This window comes from Parus major, chromosome 3 (assembly GCF_001522545.3).
Source record: "Parus major isolate Abel chromosome 3, Parus_major1.1, whole genome shotgun sequence".
Lineage (NCBI taxonomy): Eukaryota > Metazoa > Chordata > Aves > Passeriformes > Paridae > Parus > Parus major.
In genome coordinates this window covers 14,887,712-14,907,956 of record NC_031770.1, presented here as the reverse complement: position 1 = coordinate 14,907,956, position 20,245 = coordinate 14,887,712, and the positions used below count along the sequence as shown (strand labels likewise).

General features: G+C 39.5%; 1 protein-coding gene across 1 annotated transcript in view; it reads left to right on the top strand.

Moving 5' to 3' along the window:
- ALK (ALK receptor tyrosine kinase) overlaps window positions 1-20,245 on the top strand; it is a 224,651-nt gene that overhangs the window by 116,927 nt on the left and 87,479 nt on the right. Inside the window, exon 4 of the mRNA XM_033513265.1 lies at window positions 4,049-4,176. Coding sequence (XP_033369156.1) covers window positions 4,049-4,176 — 128 coding nt within the window. The remainder of the gene's footprint in view (window positions 1-4,048; window positions 4,177-20,245) is intronic.

The following is a 20,245-nucleotide window of genomic DNA, read 5'->3' as shown; positions in this document are numbered from 1 at the left end:
GTATGTCAGATGCTTCAGTCCCTAAATCATCTCTGTGGCTATTTTCTGGGCTCACTTCTGTAAGTCTTGTGCTGCAAAGTGCTGCACTGGACCCGGTCCTCCAGAAGTGTCTCTCCAGTGCCGAACAGTGAGGAAGAATTGCCCCTTTGATCTGTGGTTCCCAGTGCAGCCTGAAAAACTATTGGCCTTTCTTGTCACTGGGGACACATTTCTAGCTTAGCCTCAGTATTTTGTACATCAGGACCCACAGGTTGTCTTCTGCAAAGCCACTTTCTGGCCTGTGCTCCAGCACAGCATGAGGTTGTTCCTCTGCAGACACAGTGCTTTTTTCTTTTTCTTGAACTTCATGAGGTTCCCATTGAGCCAAATTTCCAGCCTGTCAAGACCTCTCTCCGTGGCAGCCCAACTGTCCTGTGTATCAAGTGCTTCTGCCAGTCTTGCTGGATGCTTGTTGATAGTGCAGCCTGTCCCATGATCCAGACCATTAGTGAAGACAGAAAACACTATAAAAGCAGAGGTGTACCCCAAGTGACTGGCTCACAGCTGGACTTGGTACATTGATGATATCCCTCCAAGCCAGTCCACCTCACTGCCCACTCACAGTCTGTGCTTCCATCAGTCAGCCACCATGGGATAGGAGACAGTACTGGAAACCTTACCAAAGCAAAGATAAGCAACATTATATCAAAATAAGGATAGCATCCACTGCTCTCCTCCTCAAGCAAGCCTATCATCTCAGCACAGAAACCTGTCAGGTTGGTGAAGTATGACTCCAGTATGAGGCAGTTCCATACAGAGTGTTTCCCCATCTCTCCCAAAAGATGACTGAAGTAGTTTTCTGTTACCTTGCTATAAAATGCTTTCTAAAATCAGATTCATAACATGTAGGCCACTGATAGAAATTTAATAAAGCTACTACAAATTAACATCTAATACATATTGGTTACGCTGAAGTAGATCTTGCTGATCCTGCTGCCAGACAGCCTATATATAGTGCAGGATGTGCAAATGAGTATGGGTCTCTGTAATACACTGTGTTGCATAGAAGGTCTGCAGGGCAGAGTCCCAAATCTGCCACAGAATGATGGCAGAACTGATTCCTATCCAAATTTGCCCACAGGTGCCTCTGCTGACCCTGGAGCTATTTTTAGTATCCCTGATAAAGCCACCAATTGATGCCATCTTTGTCTCCAAATTAAGAGGCTGATACTTGTTATTTTTTCATATAAATATCTGAATCTCAAGCAACATATTGTAGGAATTTGTACAGGAAAGTTTGAATATATTTTGTAATGAATCTGGTCTTGAGTGAGTCTGCCTTTTCCAGTCTTGTGTTGTGGTGATATAAAACACCTGCTTGGCAACAGCTCTGGGAGTTAATAAAGTTTCTGTGGTAAACTATGAGAGGCCTGAGAATCTCAAACTAAAGTTATTGCACCAGTAACTCAAAAAAGCAATTCCTAAAACTCCTGGCACATTTATCCAGAGGGTTAGCAGTAGCACAGAAATGGAAATCATTGTTGAGAGCCACCGCGTACTTGGAATTAAAATCCATCACTCTTCTGAAGCTGAGGAAAACAATTTTCATGACATACAGATGCTTTGGTATTTCATAATCAAAATTAATCTAGGGTTGGTTTTGGTTCTATTTGTAGGGAAATTCGTATCCTCTAATCCTTATAATATACCTAAGTTGAGATGACATCAGAAGAAATAACTCACACAGAAGCTAGGCATTTAAAATACTCTCAATGCTTTGTTCTATTTAATTTCAACAAAAGCAGATTTATCTCTTGGGGGAGTGGGATAGAAAAAGAGCAAGGATGCAAACATCCTCCTCTCAAGTGGGAGCCTAAAGCACAGAAGGTGGAAAATGAGATGTGAAAATGAAAATAATTGTAAATAAAAAATGAAATTTAGCAGTTTATTTTCACTCTCCTCAATGGAGAAAGAGGGAGGAAGGCACCTAGTAAATCATTAAAAAGCTGCATTTGCTTTTCTGAGTTGCACATTGAACTGCAATAGCTGCCAAAGCAGGGTCCTTCTGCAGCCCTTGCTTAGGAATTTTCTTTAGGTCCTTCTTGTACCTGCCAGCAGCTTCCTTGCCTGCTGGGAGTTTTGTTTAGTTCAGTGGGACATAATGATACCACTTTTTCCCTGAGGAGATAAGCAACATATCTGCCCCTGGAACCAAGGAAAGTCTCCTAGCTTTTGTCACAGTGTAGGGTCTGCAGTTTGGCATTGATCCATGCTCCTAAGAGGCACAAATGGTGGTCCATTGGTGCAAAAGTCACACACACAGGTTGTTATATTTCCTTTCCAGGAGGGTGTCTTAACTTCATAACATTCACGTTTTGGCATGCTTCTGGAGAAAGAGATGCCAGATAAACTGTGTAACTTCTTGTGCTCAGAGGATGTGTTCCTGAGGGTTTGCTTCCCTGAAAAAATGTGTTCTTTTTCACAGCTCACGTTCAAGCACAAACCCAGTGAGGTGATGGGGACACTTACTTGACAAGGAAATCTTTTTGTAAGAGCACTAAAAAATGTGAGGTTTTGTCAAAGGGCAATGAAAAATTTCTGACAACTAGAAGTATTTAAAGTCTTTCTCTAAAATGCCTAATATTGGTGTTTAAAAACTTAAGGAAACACAATAAGTTTTTGTTCTCATCTTTCAATAGTTACAGCTGGAGCTGTATTTCCTAACAGGCTTTGTTAGGCCCTGTTGGTTTGTTAGACTCCAGCTGACCACTTACAGTATACTACAAAGAGACTTTTTCCTTGGTGCTGAATTCCTCCTGTAATAGAAATGTGAAAAAATGAATTAGTAGTGGCTGAGTGGCTTTACAGAATCTCTTGTCTCTGATCACATTTATGGTTAGTGAGCAGTTCCTGATAAACTGGAGTGAGACAGGGGATGGGATCCATATCACTGCTGAGGTAACACATGCCTCTTGGGAAAGCACCCCTTCACAAATGGTGTCAAATGGTTTTACTGGCAGCCTGTGCCCAAGGATGAAAAGGGAGATGGGCCCCAGGCCATGTTATTGTACAAGTATTTAATTCCTCAACATTTTCCTTGCAGAATTCCAGTATAGTGGCAAAAAGATAGATACTTGTATTTTTACTGTCTACCTTTAGACATATCTTGCAGGATACAGAATTGGAATCAGGGGTCTAGGAATAGTTCTTGTGATCTCTGGCTGGAAGTTATTTCAGGTAAAGCAGGAGACCCAGCTGATCAGAGAGGAGGAGGTGGACAGTAAAGACAGCCAAGATTGATGTCTTCTAGCATCTCAGGGAATAAACTAATCTTATGCAGGCTTTTTGTTCTCATTTACTCTTGGAAAAAAACAGACTAAGTTGAAACACTCTTGTAATATGGCTGTTAATATCCAGGGCTGCTAATTCACTTCCTTGATTTACTTGCTGGGAATTTTTGTCATTTGGGAGGGAGGTAAGTAGGAAAAGGGGGACAGGAAGTGGAGGAGGAGAAATGGCATATTTTAGATGTGGCGCTTCGTGCACAGGGAGATGTTCCGGCCAACTGCTTTAGAGGCAAAACGCGTTACCTCAACCAGTGATGCAGTGCTGGGAATTAGTTATTGTACAGCCCTGGAGACTGTCTTATTTCCTGAGTGACTAAGAGGCTTTTTGGTGAAACTCAGGAATGATATTTAAAGGGGGTGTGCATGTGCGCTACAGATTTCACAGCTTGCTTTGCACGGAGAGTTAGGCTTCCTTCAAACAGCAGGCAGACATCTGGGGGCACACAAGTGTGACAGAAGAGAGCAATAAGCTACTGTTTAGTTGGGTTTCCACATCGTAGCGGGGTGGAAATCTTGGTGCTTAGAATCTTGCTTTTGCAAAATCCATGGCAGGGAAAGGCCCTGACCATGAGGCACTGTGGGGGAAGTAAGGACTGGGGTAGGAGGCACAGTGTGACCAGCCATAAGCGGAGCTGCTCGTTTGGGGGATTTGGTCCTTGTAAAGTAGCCTTTCTTACAGCTCTTCTCCTTTGTTCTTTCCTCTTGCTGTATGATGAGACCAGATGGGTGTTGCTCCAAAGGAGAGTTGGACACCTGGAGAAACCCTTTCGGATCTCACTGGAGTATATTCCTAATGGGAACAAGAGCGTGGCGGCAGTGGATTCCTTTGCCATGAAGAACTGCAGTTCAGGTAACAGAGTATTTTATTGTTTCTAGCTCATAGTGCTTTGATGCCTTTTTGGAGAGAAGCACGATTTCTGACTGCTGCAGACACCACAGAAGGAAAGGTTCTTGTCAAATAAATATTTTAAATTTTAAAAAAATAAAATAGGGTCCCTCTCAGGGAAGAATCTTTTTTCAATGTTGCATTAAAATTTATTTTAAAAAGTTAAAAACAAGTTTGTTGTTTTGTTTTGGGGTTTTTTTTCCCCATTTGGAAAGAATAGCTATGAAAATTTAATTTTGGGAGAAAAGAAGCAGTATTCATCCTGGCTTGCCAGATGCGTATCCTGACAACTTCACTTTTCTGAAGCAGAAAGTAGAACAGATGAGGGTTCCTAGACAGACATCTTGCAAGCCATCTTTTTTTATGTTCATGGTTACAAATTTCAGAGTTGTTTTTTAAACAACTGTGGAAAACTTGATTCTAATAAAGTATGCCTTTCTCTGGCAAAGTACCAAAGCAGTTATTGCTGAGCAGCCCCTAATAGCTCCATGTAATGTGTGGAATTTTAATAATGGGCAACCTAAATGGGGGTTACTTTTTTAAATACAAGCTATGTAATCAATCCAAGTATGTAAATTCAGTGCTCTGTGCCAGAAGCAGCTGCATATTAGTTCTACCAGTTTTATGGACTCTGTGAATCATACTGAAATCTTTAGGTGGCATGTCAGTGAAGAATATTACTACTTATAGCTCTTAACACATTACTTTTTGTCCATTTTATTTATTTGGAGTAGTGCTGAGTTGAGCTGCATGTCCTTCTTTTCAACCTCTCTAGGACAGGGAAATGTGCTGCAGAACATACATTATTTTGGTCATTTACCTTGCTCTCCACAAAGGCCAGTTGTATTAAAGGATTTATTGCACTGTTTGTACATAAAGGTGCTCTCTAAGCTCCAACAAGGAGCAGCCTGACATTGTGCTGGAAGCAAAGGCATGTTCAGACAGCAGGTGCCTGTTGTGCTGCTGGTGTTAAGGACACAAGTAATCCATGGTGCTTTGGGAATTCAGTGCAGCAGACTGCGGGCACAGGAACTCCTCCTGGGAGCACTCAAGGGCGAGCCGGAGGTGCCGGACTGTGAGTTCTTACCGATACCAGGCACTGCTGTGCAGATGACAGATGTCAAGTGCTGAGGCCATTAAGAGACATTCTGAGCAAAAGAAGGAACAAATCTCCCATTTTGCCTGCAGGTTTGTAGCAAACAGCTACTCCTCTGCCCTGCTTATAGGACACAGTGTAAGAACAATACCACCAGAGAGCAAAACCACTTGTTCTCTTATTTTCAGTTGGTTTAGGTCACTAAGCCTTTTGTGCACAGCTGAAGATGTGACAGTGTACTTTTGCAAGCAAAGAGGTGGTGATGAGCAGCTGAGGGTGACACCTTAAGCTTGGAGAAAATAGGGAAAGCAATAAGAAAAGATTAATCTAAATCTAATTTTTCTGCAGCTGTTTGAAGCCTTTGGGCAGCTTAGCTACTTGGATACTTTAATGCCACTGAAGCACAGAAAACATGGGTGAATTTGAGAAAGAAACATCTGAGAAATAGAAACCGATTTTTCTAAGCCTTTTGAAGACCATAAACACAATTTAAAAATAAATTAAGGCGTGCACACAATCTTAGGAAGTTAGACTACCATTTCCATAGGTGCAGATATAGAAGGAATCACAGAATATGCTGAGCTGGAAGGTGCCCATGAGGATCACTCAACCCAAATCCCAGCCCTACACAGAATACCCCAAGGGTCACACCATGTGCCTGAGAGCATTGTCCAAACCCTTCTTGAGCTCTGTCAGCCTTGGTGCTGTGACACTGCCCTGGGGAGCCTGCTCCAGTGCCCAGACACCCTCTGGGTGAAGAACAACAAGGGCTTGAAGAAGGTTGAAGCTTGTGGTTGGAATTTGCTTTTGCATGTTGGTGATTCTATATTTATTTTATTTTGAGTTCTTTAATCATAGAAAAGATTTTGCATAGAAAAAAAATCATCTGAACTGAAAAAAATAACAGTTTATATGGGATTGAATGGGAAATTAAAATTAAAAACTTAAGTAGATTCTGATGCTGATAAAATTTGAATTTTTGCAAAATTCAAAATTTAAAAATTCTAGTTGTCACTTGAATAGCTTCATGTTTACCCATTCCCATAATAGAAGGAAAGCTCTTACAGCTTTGTCTCAACCTTAGGATTCAAGTCTGGTCCAAGAGCCCCTACAGTCAATACAAAGACTGCTTGTACTTCTATAGGTTTTTTCTCAGGACAACTAACAGGTAGCATTGCCTGGAATGCTACAACCAATTGACTTTCAATTACTGACTTAAATGTGAAGCAAATTGTGTTTGTCAGTGTGTAAACCCCAAGCTATTGATTGCCTAATTCTCTTTCTTACAACTTACTATTTAAATAAATGTAGTAGCCAAAGCAAAAAAAAAAAGTTGCAGAGAAGTAATACATTAATTTAATAACACCAGTTAAGAAATGGTTACTTATACAAGTAAAGTAATTGGTACAGTGGCATTTTATAGTTGATGGTAATTTCTAGTAATAAAAATAGAGTTCATTTCCTAAGTAATGTATTGACTTATTTATGATATTTAATGGGTTTCTTACTGATTTTTTTATTGCAGTTGTAAATTAATTAATTTGCTAAGTTATTTCCAAAAGTCTTAATTAAAGCACTTATTAGTAGGCACAAGTAAATGACAAGGCATTGTTTTACTTAGCAGTGTTCAATTTACCAATTCTAAGTAAATTTTTACCTAAGGGGCGTGGAGACCAAATGCTTCTGAAATGTCTTCAAGGTTTAATGATGCTCCAGGGCTGTTAAAAGCAGTTATTTCAGACACTCAGCCTGTCCAAGAGGAAGCACTTAGCTTTCAAGTTTTCAAGCTCAGTAAGCAACATAAAACCATTTATTTTGGAGAGGGGAGAGACTATGTGTTGTTGATTAAGTTAATGCTCCTGTCCACTCAGCAATAGCCTTTTTTCAGTAGATACTGAAAGCACACAGAAACACACATTACCTTCCGAGCTGGTAGGCAGCGAGTTCTGTAATGATCTGATGGCTGTAATATGTATGCAAATTTCTGAAAGTTGGAGTTAAGGTTGTACTAAAGGCAAAATCCTTGATCTAAAGCACAGGACCTCTCAGGAAAGGAAAAATTCTGAAGATCAGGAGGTGATTTTACTGAAAAAAGAGATAGCAAAGGAAGAGTAAAAATACAGCCTTACAATGCGTCTGAAGAAATATGACCAACTGCCAGTTAGAATTTTTCATGATTCCCCTTGATAAATATTCTACCAACAGATTTATGGATCAGCTGCAGGAGATCAATAAGGGCTTTCTCCAGACAGGATTGCTTATGCATCTGAATCATTACTACAATGATATTTCTGTGCATTCGGACAAAACCTGGATATGTATCATTTCAGTTTTCCCACACACTCTCTTTTTTGCAGTTTGTCTTATAAATTAATTCGATGACAGGATGTTGTGGTTAACTGAACTTAATGAAATACCAGTGAGCCCCTTTTCAAAATGAATTCTTGATGCTTCCTACTGGAAAACTGCCTAGAAAAGTTAACCTCTTCCCAACAGAAAACTGAGATTATATCAGCATATGAGATTCACAGAACAGGCCAGGTTGGAAGGAACCTCAAAAGAGAATCTGGCACAACCTTTCATGTGAAAGGGAGTCTAGGTGAGATTATCTAGAACCCTGACCAGCTGCATCTTGAAAACCTCCAGGGACTACCACACCCTGCCCTGGCAACTGTGCTTTCTCACTGTAAAAATAATTAAAACATACATTTTAAATTGAAGCCCCACATGAAACATGAAGTTAATAATTAATTGAAAAAAATATATATTATATAGCATTTAAATAATTTTCATTTGGGGAGAATTGGAAAATATTTACAGAAGTTTTATCAAACCACTAGATTAATTGTGACCATAGTTTGTATTTCATTATTTGCTTGGTTGTATTTATGTGATGGAGGAGAAAAGGTATGAACCTTTAGAAGAGTCAGTCATGTCATCTTACACAGTCTGGAGATTGACCTCTGTCCCAAAAGTCAGGGAAACAGCTGAACAGAACAATGAGCAGTCAGTATTTTGTCATTGTTATAAAACTGAAAAATAAACATGATTTTAAAAAGAAAAGTAGTCATAATTTCAGAAGTAGCCATCTCTATCTGAGGCTTAGGATTAACATTTACCATAATATTACTTGTCTTATCCAGGTAATTTTTGCGTAAAAGAAGCTATAGTTTCCTTTGGCATTAATGCCATGGTTAAGAACCTTACCAAGCCAGAGAAATGGTCCAGAGCTAATTGAAATCAGCAGAATTATTCAGTACGTTTATATTGTTTCTTTATTTTAAAAAAATAAAATTAGGCAGATTGGCTGCATTTTCCATTGAGTGGCCCATGCTGTTTATACAGTTCAGTTGGTCTCTTTTTCTGTGGGTCTAATTTCACTAAGGAGGCATTTAGAAAAGCCTTACTATTTTAAGAATATTTACTTCCAAATGCTTTGGCAACCACCTTCTTTCCCATTCACCTCTGCTGCCTCCTGAGCTGTGACTGATTATTCTGGCTTCAGTTTGAGTGCCAAAAACTATCTCTAACCTGCTTGTGTTTTAATCCTGTAGGGATCTTGTGTTGGAGAAAATACTGCTTTGCAGATGAGGGTGGTGGCTGTAGTGAAGTTCAATAATTTAAAAGTCATTCTAAAGTGAAAGTTATTTCACTTGTGGTTTGTGCCAATTTAAGTAAAATAAATTTAATGAACTTGTTATGGGGCTTATCTTTGTTTTCACTTTCATCTTTTTAAAATGAAGTTATTGTAACACTAGGAATAAAAAAAATTAAGCAAATTTAGTTTTAATATTGCTTCCAGAAGAGCCACAGTAACTCAATTAGTGGTAGAGTAGCTTCTTGCAGTAATGAATTAGTGATTATGCATTTCTGTTACTGGCTGTGAACACCTACTTCTTGCAGAGCCAGATTTAGACAGTGGTGGTGATGTTGAATAATTCAATCTATTTAGAACCTTCATGTGCTCATCAAAGGAGCAGCAGGGGGGAAGCAAACCTGCATATTTAGAGAATTTGGGTTTCATAGGTCTGCCATGCTAATTTGGTGATGAATGGGACAGAGAGTCCTATTGTTTTATTTAGTAATCAGCTGGCCATATATTTGAGGTTGTAAGATATGGAGGAGGGAGATACAAAGAAATGTTTTACAGTGCACTTAAAACTCATCTTTAAAATAGATATCTGTTTTCTTGCAGAAGGTGGGAAGGCTTGAATCTGCCACAGCAGCTCCAAATAGGTGTGCCTTACCAGAGTGAGCAGGTTTATCCTAACTCAGAAAAGGTTAGGTGACTTGGGTTAAACAGAATTGAGAAACCTCAGCCTTTAAAATCCAATGTCTTAATAGTCCGAAGAGAAGGACCTGCTCATAAGAAGTACTAGGAGCTGCTCAAGAGACATTGCAAATGTTGGCACTTGTGGGTCTTAAGTACTTTTTAACACCTTGAAGAATTGGCCAATACATTATCTTTTTAATGCTGTATATGATTTTTATCCTGACCTTCTCCTTTAATTAAGGCTTATTTCAACAGGGGAGCCATTGATTCGGTGAAAGAAAATGAACTCTGTAATCTGCTTTCCCCAAATTGAACTTATTTTTATTACTATTAATTGCTGCCACTTACTTCTTGTGGTGTTTTAACTACTTGGATTTATTAAAACAATCATAGGATTTGCTATTATCACTTGAGAAATGGGAAGGACAATGATGATTTACAGATGACCCAATGATTTTCAGCCAGTATTACTCCAGATTCAAAGATTTATGCAATCTGACTCCACTGTGTAAGTAGATGACAGTCTCACTGTCCCTTTTTCTCTCCCTAATAAACCCCAAAAGACTGCTAGCCTGTAACAGAGGGCATGGAGATCCTTGATTTTGCAAAAGAAAGAGTCAGGGATAGTTTTGCTCTGAGTTTTGTTTTATATCCATGAAGTTCCCTATTAGCTGTAGGAAAGTTTTGTTGGTTTAAATAAGACTGGTGTTTGGAGTTATTAAGACCTGACTATGCAGCTTGATTCATGTTTGTGAAGAATTGCAGTGGACTTTGTGAAGAAGTGAGAGATTGTGGGGAAGCTTAGAAAGTCAGAACAGGAGAGGGAGATGATGGAGCAGAAAGGAAATGAGTCAGACTGAGTCAGCAAAGGAAGAGAAACATAGAATCCCAGAATGGTTTGGGTTGGAAGGGAACTTAAAGATAATCTAATTCCAACCTCCCTGCCATGGAGAGGGACACTTCCCACTAGACCAGGCTACTCAGAGCCCCATCCAGCCTGGCCTTGAACACTTCTAGGGATGGGGCATCCTTAGCTTCTCTGGGAAACCTGTTCATGTGCCCCACCACAGTGAAGAATTCCTTCCTCATATCCAATCTGAACATCCTCTCTCTCAGTTTGAAGCCATTACCTCTTGTCCTGTCACTACATGCTCCTGTGAAAAGTGTCTGTCCACCTTTCTTGTAGGATCCCTTGAGGTAATAGAGAGAGGGAGAGATGAGGAAGGGAGAGATGGTGATAAACTGCTAACGCTGAAAACAAATGACAGGATATCAGGCAGGAATAATTGGTCTAGATGGTGGAAATGATTAAAAAGTTTGACCAGTTAGAAAGTGATTGGAAGAAACATTTACAATCTAATTAATTAACTAGAGCAACCAAGCTTAATCAGATTGTCACTCAATCAGCCAGTCTGAACTAACTAGGTGGATAATCTGTTGAACCGGCAAAGAAACCAAGTGAGGAAAATGCAGTGAATTGTCAAAATTTAATGAAATGCACAAGAATTAATCCATTAGCATTTAAAATTATCAAAAGCAAAGACAAATATGTAGGCTGTTCAGATGGAAACTAGTCCCTTTATGTGGCACTTCTCACCAGAGCCCCAGAGGCATTAATGAGCAAAGTTTTGGAAGATGAGGAACAAGAATGAGAAGATGGCACAATAAGGAAAGAAGATATTCTGTGTTTGCTTGAAAATGGAATAATACCAAAAACAATGATCTTATTTTTTTAAGAGCCTGCTTAAGTGTCACAATTGTAAATGGTGGTTACCACTTCTCTGTAGTAGAGCAATGCATACAAGATTGAAAGAAAGTGTAATACCTCCTCTTTCTTCACAGGGTAGAGTCCTTTAGATTTTTGGCTCAGGGCACTTAAATACCTCAGGGCTTATGCTCTGAAATGTTCAAGTCCATTTTGGTTTCTGTGTCTGAGAGGTCTCACTGTAAATCTGCCCAGATGGGCTATAAGACCCTGTACAGCTCTTCCCTCTTTTTGTCCAAAACCTTCCCCTTTCTGGCTCAGGAGCCCTGCTTGCTTGTCCTGCTGTTCTGTTTCTGCCAGGTCTACCGTGGTCAGCTTTCTGAGAAAACCAATTGCAAAATCAACCCACTGACTTTTTTTTTACAATCCTGCACTGTAGCATGGGAGAGGTGTGGCACCTTGGTGCCAACACTGATGGATACAGTGACGGTCTGCAATAGAAAAACTGAAACAAAAAAGCCTTGATTTTGTAATTCCAAATTAAATCCATAATCCGTAAATAGAAATGACAACTGAATAAAACTACTGCACTGGGGGTTTTGTCCCTTGAAAAGTTTAAGAATCTGTAGAGGGGGACTGAATTTTCTGAAAAGCAGTGAGTGCCCTTTCAACAAATGAAAGTCCTTTATGCTGTATTTGGAAACTCACAACCAGTGGCTGCCCATCAGAGTCTCTGTCAGTATCATTAAGCCTGTATGTTGTAATTTTTTTACTCTGAAGTTGTGAAAAACGTGGGGAGAGAGAGGAATGTTTAAAAGCTGCCAAGTGACTTAGGAGCACAAATTAATGGGAACCACACTCCTTAGTCCCCTAGGAGTTCTCAAAAATGCCATCATTACTGCCTGGCACTGAGGCATGCCTTCCATCATGAGGATGAGAAGGGAGGCAGCTTTACCAAGTGCCTCCATAAATGAGGTGTACAGGGCTTTTTATGAATTGAGCCTTTGAAAGGCCTGCTAGCAAGCCTTATTGATCCAGGAGTCACACATGGATGGCAAGATCTTAAATTGCAGTCAGTTTTTATTACATGAAAGAAATTTTAAGAACATACCTTTTCCCCTCCCTCGCTTTTTAAAATTACTGCCTGCTGAAGTTTTCTATAACTGGGAGGTTGCAAGCAATTAAATGAGTCAGCTGCATCCTGGGTCCAATTCCAGACTGAAGTGTACTGCTCATGGAACATGATGGAGTGTGAGTGAATTTGTAAGCATAGGCAGAGGTTTGGAAATGTTTTTCAGATCTACAAGGAAATATAATTTAGTCAACTCTGTAAGAAACATTTATCATGTTCCAAAAATATCATCAGCGGTAGATCTTTCATTTGATGTGAATACAGATGAACAATGCCGCTCTTTGGATACTTAAAATCTTTGAGAGTTGAGAAGCAATCAATATATTTCTGTGATGGGTTGTGCTATACTGGGATCTAAGCTATTTTGGTGGAATTGGGTGTACCACAGTTCAGAGTAAATGATTTCTTGGAGACTATAGAATATTCCTTGCACTTAAGCCCAAATGATGGACTGGATATTTAAAACATCATTTAAAGCTGTAAGTAACAACAGCATAAATCCAGCATCAGGTTATGAGGTTAAAAAAAAATAAAAAATTATCAAACTTCAATATTATCAGTGTTGCTATTGATTTCTAAAAACACACAAAAACACTGTTGCCTCTTTAAGCACCTCGTTGAATAACAGTGTATGTAGACTTGTTCATGGACATCAGTTCATGAACATCATCTTTTTCAAAAGAAAGCAGTTGCTATAAGATCAGAAACATTAAGTGCAAAGTTTTGGCAACAGTGTTAACTCAGCCCTCCTGTGTACTCTTGTCCTACACATCAGTAACAAAACAATAACAAAATTACTCACCTGTCTACAAAAATTGCCAAGTGGCTTAGCAGCCAAGTAAAGGAAGTTTTTTTTTGCATGGCAGCTATTTCCCCAAGCAAAGGAAGTGAGTAACTATGCAGCTACTTGAGAGGAGTTTCTGCCAGTGAAATTACTAAAGGACATTGCACGTCATCCCAGTAATTGTTGGAGCCTCAACTGTTTGCATCAGCTGAAAATCTGCCCCTATATATTTATCAAAGCTTTCAAAAAAGTTGGAGCCTAACAAGAGGTTTGATAGCAATGTTGCTGATTTGGACTTCAGTTTCTTCATCACCGCTCATCTCTTCACAGCCAAGGAAAGAGTTGTGTTTAAGTTACAGCTGTTCTTTCACTGCAGGTAGAGGAGGCTGGAGCTGACACAGGATTTGCCACTATACATATTATGTACAGTTATATCAAATTTTTTTAATTAACAACTGCTTAAGACAACTTGAAATGCAAATAACCTTTCCTGTTCTGTTGTTTTCCTGTTGGAAAAGTTCTACCAAGAAATGTTTGCACTGCTCATGTTTGCACAGAGTGCTTTGCTGTGGTCTTCCATGTTTATGGTGTTTGTCTTCTGTTTTTTTCCAACTTCATCTTTGGGGCACCTCTAGCTTTCTCTGTTCCCAAGTGAAATCAGGCAATTCCTCTCATTTGGACAAGCCTACTTCTCCTCCTGTCTAATCTAATCACAAAACCTTCAGGGTAATTTTTATTCCATTATAAGTTTATTTTGTAGCAAGTAGTCTTCATCTTAATTGTTGATTTGTAGAATGTGGACTAATTTGTGGCACCATGTAGCTCCCCTCAAATTATAATAAATGTGCTGCTTCTTGCTGCTTCTGTTCCTGGCAGTACCAGGCACCAGCAGTAATGCATTGCAGTTGTCTTTCTCAGAACATTTCTCCCTGGTTCAGATTACTTTTTTTGATTTTCAAGTAAACAGTGCCTTCCTTTCCTGGACAATTAGGGTAATTTCTGAAATGAAACTTAAGTATCATGGCTAGGCAGATGCCACCAAATGTTAATCAGTCATGCAAAATAACTCTTCCTACAGTGCAAGCCCACCGTGATACTGTTCTGTAAAGACTGCAGAGTAGTTTACTACAGTTTCCATTTGTTCATATTGCTATACCATCTCAAAACAGTAGTTTCAATTAAATGAAGACAGTTTCTTATCCAGTTTGCAGAGCCAAGCAATGGATTTGTCCCTTTCTCAATATTTCTTTATCTTAATAGCAGATAGGTGACCTTTTTTTTAGCAGCTCTACATTCTGCTGATGCTGCCTGTTTTTTTCAGTGTTTGAACAAAGGCCAGAAAATATTTTCAGTAGATAGAAGAAAAAAAAAAATCTTCCCCTAAACTCTAACTTGCAAAGCTAATTCAGTTTGCAGTTCTCAGTCTAGACCTCAACTGAACTGTCAGGGAATAAAATCTGTATAATAAACCAGTCATCTAATTCACAATATCACAAGATTCAATCTCCCTAGGCAAGATTTAGTTCAGACATTCAGGTGCTTTGTTGTATGAAGTTAGACAAGATGGTATTCATCTTTTGTGACTTCAGCTATCTGAAAGTTAGGCATCATGTCAAAGCTGGTCTCTAGGGTCCCTCTGTAGTCAACAGAGAGAAAAAGAGGCACTTCAGAGGGCAATTCATTCCACCTTTAACATCATCGCATCATCAGAGTGTCAGAAAGGGGACAATGCTTTGGTTGAAGAATTGTTGTCTGGGATTTCTAACAGCACTATCCTTTTAAAGCCAGTGGGTGCTTTAATATCTGTAATCCATAAAGTCTGCCCACCAATTCCTCACTTGTGAATGAATAGGGTCAGGCAAGGAATCTTTAACAAACAGATTCTCTATTGAACATTCTCAACACTCACTGGTTACCATGCCAGATCAATCATTTTAGAGTAATTATTTTGCAGGAGTTTATTCAGAGTCTGTTAGAATAAACCCTGGAAAAAAAATTAAATGGCTGTTGAGTGCAAGATTAATAGTTCTATCCAGACATACTTTACAAAACCAACATTACCAAAACAAGCTTCATTCATGCAGCTTTTATAGGGTACTTCCAGCCAGACCTAGAAGCTTCTCTGCACTGGGGAAACCTATGTGAATTATAAACCAGAAATGAGCCCTGTGTTTTTCAGCCTCTCTAGATGTTTTATGAATGGGTCTAGAAAAGAAGACATATTTTTAAAAAACATAACCCACGGTTCTTTCACAAGGAAGAACATTCAGATACAGAAGTGGTATGTGAACAGTAAAGTGGTTGTTGGTAGCAGCAGAGCTACAACCCAGAGCCTCATAATGGAGTCCTGCAGATCATATTTGAGGCCTCAATGAAGGCTTTTTGAAAAATCTACTTAAATTGAGTTGCAATTGGAGATTGGATCCCATGCTGCTTCCAAAGAGTGGTAATAGAAGATCCACATTAATTTTTCACTTACTTCCTTACCAGGAGGTGCAATTCCTTCTATTGCATTATCTTGTTTATTTTTATTACCCTTGTGAATGACTCTGTCACTTCTGTTTAAGCAAAAGCAGTAACTCAATCCCTTAATACAGCCTTAAACAACATTGCTTCTAAATGAGGTTAAGATCTATATTATATGCAGCATTTGTCTTGAACCTTAATTCAGCCTGCTTCTGAAAGGATATCTTGTTACATTCAGGAGTAGGTAATTTCAGATCCCTTTCCTGGTGATCATTGAGTTCTAGACTAAATTTCAACTGACAGGACTTCTTAGGCATGATGCACTGTTAAGATGCATGCCAGGGAATTTCTGTTCCATTATATTAATGTAATCAATGTTTCTTCTTTACCAGAAAAATTTAAACTATTTACTGAAGAGAAAATTGTACCAAGTGTGGTGTTCTTTGGGGTTTTTTGTTACATCACCATTCTGTTTTAATAATATTAAATACTATTTAAAAAAAGCTTTAATAATTTTCTGTACATAACCCAATCCCTTTATTTCCATCTTTGAGTTAAAGAGAGGTCCCTCTTGTGCAGTTCTAAATCGAGACACAAATTCCTCAGAGCCTTCCCATGCTTGCATTTTCTTTTTTCCCATTCTCCTTGGTTTAGAAGCAGACTTGATCTGAATACCTCAGATAAAGACCAAGCTGGGTTTGAGTTTTCCCAACGCTGCAAAAGTAACAGGATTTAGCAGCCTGATGGTTCACAGTATGCCCCCTTTAAAAAAGGGAAATACTCTCTCTCTCACAAAGTGCTTTACAAGGGCTAGTAAGAACTTTATCATGTATCAGAATTATCTCACAGATTAGAATGATGGTTTTTAAAAGGGACTAGAGAACAGACTTTTAGTGGGTCACATGAGTCTGGGAGAAGCTTCAACATAGCCCAGAGAGCAGCTGTCACTTGGAAATGAGAGGGTCACATAAAATCCTTGAGTAGGTAAGAATTGTTGTATTGGTGTCACCTGTCTGACTTTGCCTGGAATAAATTAGGGAGTACTTGCACATGCTGCTTGATCAGCGGATCAGGAGGGAAAGCAGCGGTGAACAGATGGAGGCAATAACCTCTCCTGCCAATGCAGCTGGGGAAGGATGCCTACCTGCAACCAGAGGGACTTACCTGTACCACAGCCACAAATAACTCCAGGATCTCACCACAGTCTGCTTTAACTCAGCAGTGCTGACAGCTGTGAGCTGAAGTGTTGTTGCTAAGGCTGGAGCCTTGCACTGCCAGGAATTTGTGGATGGAGGGGGATACCCTCACCTGGTGAATTCGTGACAGTGTAGTTGAAAATACTTGGGGTCTGTTGACTCACAGTGAATAATATCCATAGAAAAGCATAAGAGACAGACTCTGCCTTGTTTGCAGTAGTTGGGACAAATACTCAGATCTCAGGGCCTTTCTGTGGAATTTCTTGCTGCAATTTCCTCAAGAAGGAGCTCTGTATTTTACCAAGTATCTGTAAGATTCAGAGATGGGTGTTTCATGAAAGCACCATTTTTTACACGTAAATTGTGTTTTAAACTATCTCTCTGCCTTCCAGTGTGTGTCTATTTAAAAGATGTTTGGGTCCAGACTTGGTGCTGTTAGGTTTCTTTCGCTGTTTTCCACTACAATGAAAAGCAATTCCCACTTGAATTTTGGAAATCTGAGCAGTTCTAATAGTATCAAGTACCCTGATCAGAAATTGAAAGTGTCTTTTCATAATCTCATCCTAAAACTAACAGATATTCAGTGCTTCATCTACAGAAAATTTAATAACTTAGCCAGCATCAAAAATTGTTTGACACCAAATATGCATTGCTGAGTGAAGGTAGTGATTTATAACATTGCATGAGAGATGTTAGTATCTAATTTACTGCATTAATCAGTGAATGCCAGATCAGTTTGCAGATTGCATGTAGATCAGTTTAATCTGTCATCTTAATTGTCAGTGAAATTTTTAATGTTGAGTTTACTTTAACTGTTTTCCATGCTGCTTCTCACTGAGATGGAAATAGCAGTGTAATAACTCTACAGTGCCCACGTGAGTCTGTGCAGGCTTCATGACTGGTTTTTTGCCGCTTTCCACATCTGAGGTTCCCTCAGCTAAACCTGAGTTTTGCTAATATTTGCATGGTTTGATGTGTGCCAAATGGAGAGAACGTTGTCAGCCCTGTCAGTGCTAATTTGGCAAAAGGTTGTCTTTTTGGTGATCTGAGTGGGGGGATTTCAGGGGACCAGGACCAAGCTGAAATGACCCAGAGCTTTCTCAGACAGATGCTGCATTAGCATGTGCCAGAGGCTCCAGTAATTCTGTCACCCTCTGTGCTTGTGATTAGCATTTGGTGACACACTTGGTATCACCTTCCACTTGAGAGCCTCCATGGTGCTACACAGAGTAAACAGCATGTTCATTTTTATTCTAGCTTGTTAAAAAAGCAACCTGGAGGGACAAAGCTATTCAAAGTGTAAACTTTTAATATGTGTTTTGGCAAAACAAAACAAAAAATTTAATGGGATAAACCAAGTTTTCACACCTTTTCCCTGGATTCTAGGAGGTTTTTTTTGTTTGAAATCATGTTAAAAGGCGAAAAGAAAGCATGAAATATATGAACTGGAAAAAAATTTTGAACAATAGCAAGTTTCCTGAAGCTAACTAATGTTTTATTTCAGGTCAAATAAAATCTTTTGAAGTACTGCTGAGCAAACATTTTCCTCTACAGGGGACATTTTCATTTTAGATAGCTCTTAAAAATGAGACTTTTTTTTTTCTGTGAAAAAAATTATGCTATTCTAAAAAGTAGCAAGGCCATATATTCCCCACAAAATGGTTTTTTAGGGTTTTTTTCTGTCACAGCAAAAAGAGACTTATCCAAGGTCTTTGTCAAGCAAAGATTCTCATCCAAGGTCACAACAGAAGAAGCATTTTGGAAATCCTGACCATGAGATTCCTGATTTGATAGGCAGCATTTCTGGAGGTGATTTGCTGGCAGGGCAAGGCTCCTGCACACACAGATGGAGTCTGGTTTGGAGGACCCCAAGAAATTATGCTGGGCTGCTGTGTTTGGGCTGTTTGGTGCTCAGTCCTTGATTCTTCCTTCATTTCATGGAGAACTGGGGAAAAGATACCAGGCTTTTTATTTGCAAGAATAGCCTGAATGACTTGGATAACTTGGATAAATAAAGGGATAACTTGGATTTGGCACCCTGCCTTTGCCAGGTCTCTGTTCCCTTAGCTGCCCTACTGCTCTGCTGAGCAGAGAACGCAGCTGCTGTCGGCCCAGAGGCCTGTGAGCTTTCTGACTCTGGCACCACCCATGGCACCTTGGATCATTGATTTTATCCACATTAGATGCTAGGGCAAGGCACTTTTATCATCTTTGTGATACCTCATTGGCAGACTGTTTAAAATTATATTGCTCACTGAAAAGCAGCAGTAATGACCTGTGGGATGGGAAGGAAAGGCATGGTCCAAGTGGAGTTCAGAGCCTTTGCTGTAACTGCAGCTGCATAAGAGTCCTACTGCTGTCTCTCAAGAGATCCTGGAAAAGGAGGCAAGGCATTTTTACTGCTGTAAGGAGTAGGGCAGTTGATTTTGTTGCTGGTATTTCAGTAAACTTTCTTTATGAAGATTCCCTGTGTCCTACGGGTTGGCTTCCTGTCTTTGAGATATTGCAGTGATGTAAGCCAGTGACATTCTTTATGGCTGGTGAACTGCATCCACATCCCATTAAGTTAAAGCCCTGGGAGAGCTGGAAGTCAAGTATTTTAACTATTCTCTTTGTAAAAAATATATAGTGGACATTTAAAACCTTTGCACTCAGTATAACTTTACTATGGCACAGAGAGGACCATGGGCAGCTTAAGGTGAATGGAAGTAGAAACACAGTGACCAGTGGGGCAGAGTAAGAAACAGGAAGAGTGTCTGTCCCCTAAGATGGCTGCCCTTGTCCAGATAGCCACTGCCAGAGAGAATTCCTAATGAAATTGTACAAAAGCTAATGGTTATTTGGTCTTTTTAATTCATACTTCAAGATCAAATGTGTAAAGTGGCTTCAAGACACAAGTAGCTTCTAGGTCTCCCCCAGTCTAGTTTATGGCCAAATAGAAGCTTGATGGTTCTTTTTTTTTTCTTATTCAGTACATTTGTGCACTTTGTACTGTCAAGTAAGTCCTGTCCAGTACAGCTTGCTTACTATAACCCTCTCCTAAACTGATGGTGTTTTTTGCCAATACCATCTTTGAAACTGCACCATGACCCAGTAGATATTTGGTGGAGTGTATACATAATTTCATTGCTTCCTATACCTGGTAAATTGGTTTCTATTTCTCTTTTCATAGTTCCTGGTACCCATAATTATTTTCTGATTGCCAATCATTTGTAATACTGTGTATGCATGGCTGGGTATTCCAGGGTGCTCTACTACCCTGCCTGCCACAAGACCAGATTAACCCCATTTACTTTGCCATAGGGCTACCATTACATATACTCTTTTTATCACTTCCTTTTTACCAAAATGTTTATGTTTGCTAGGACTTGATGAAGAGCT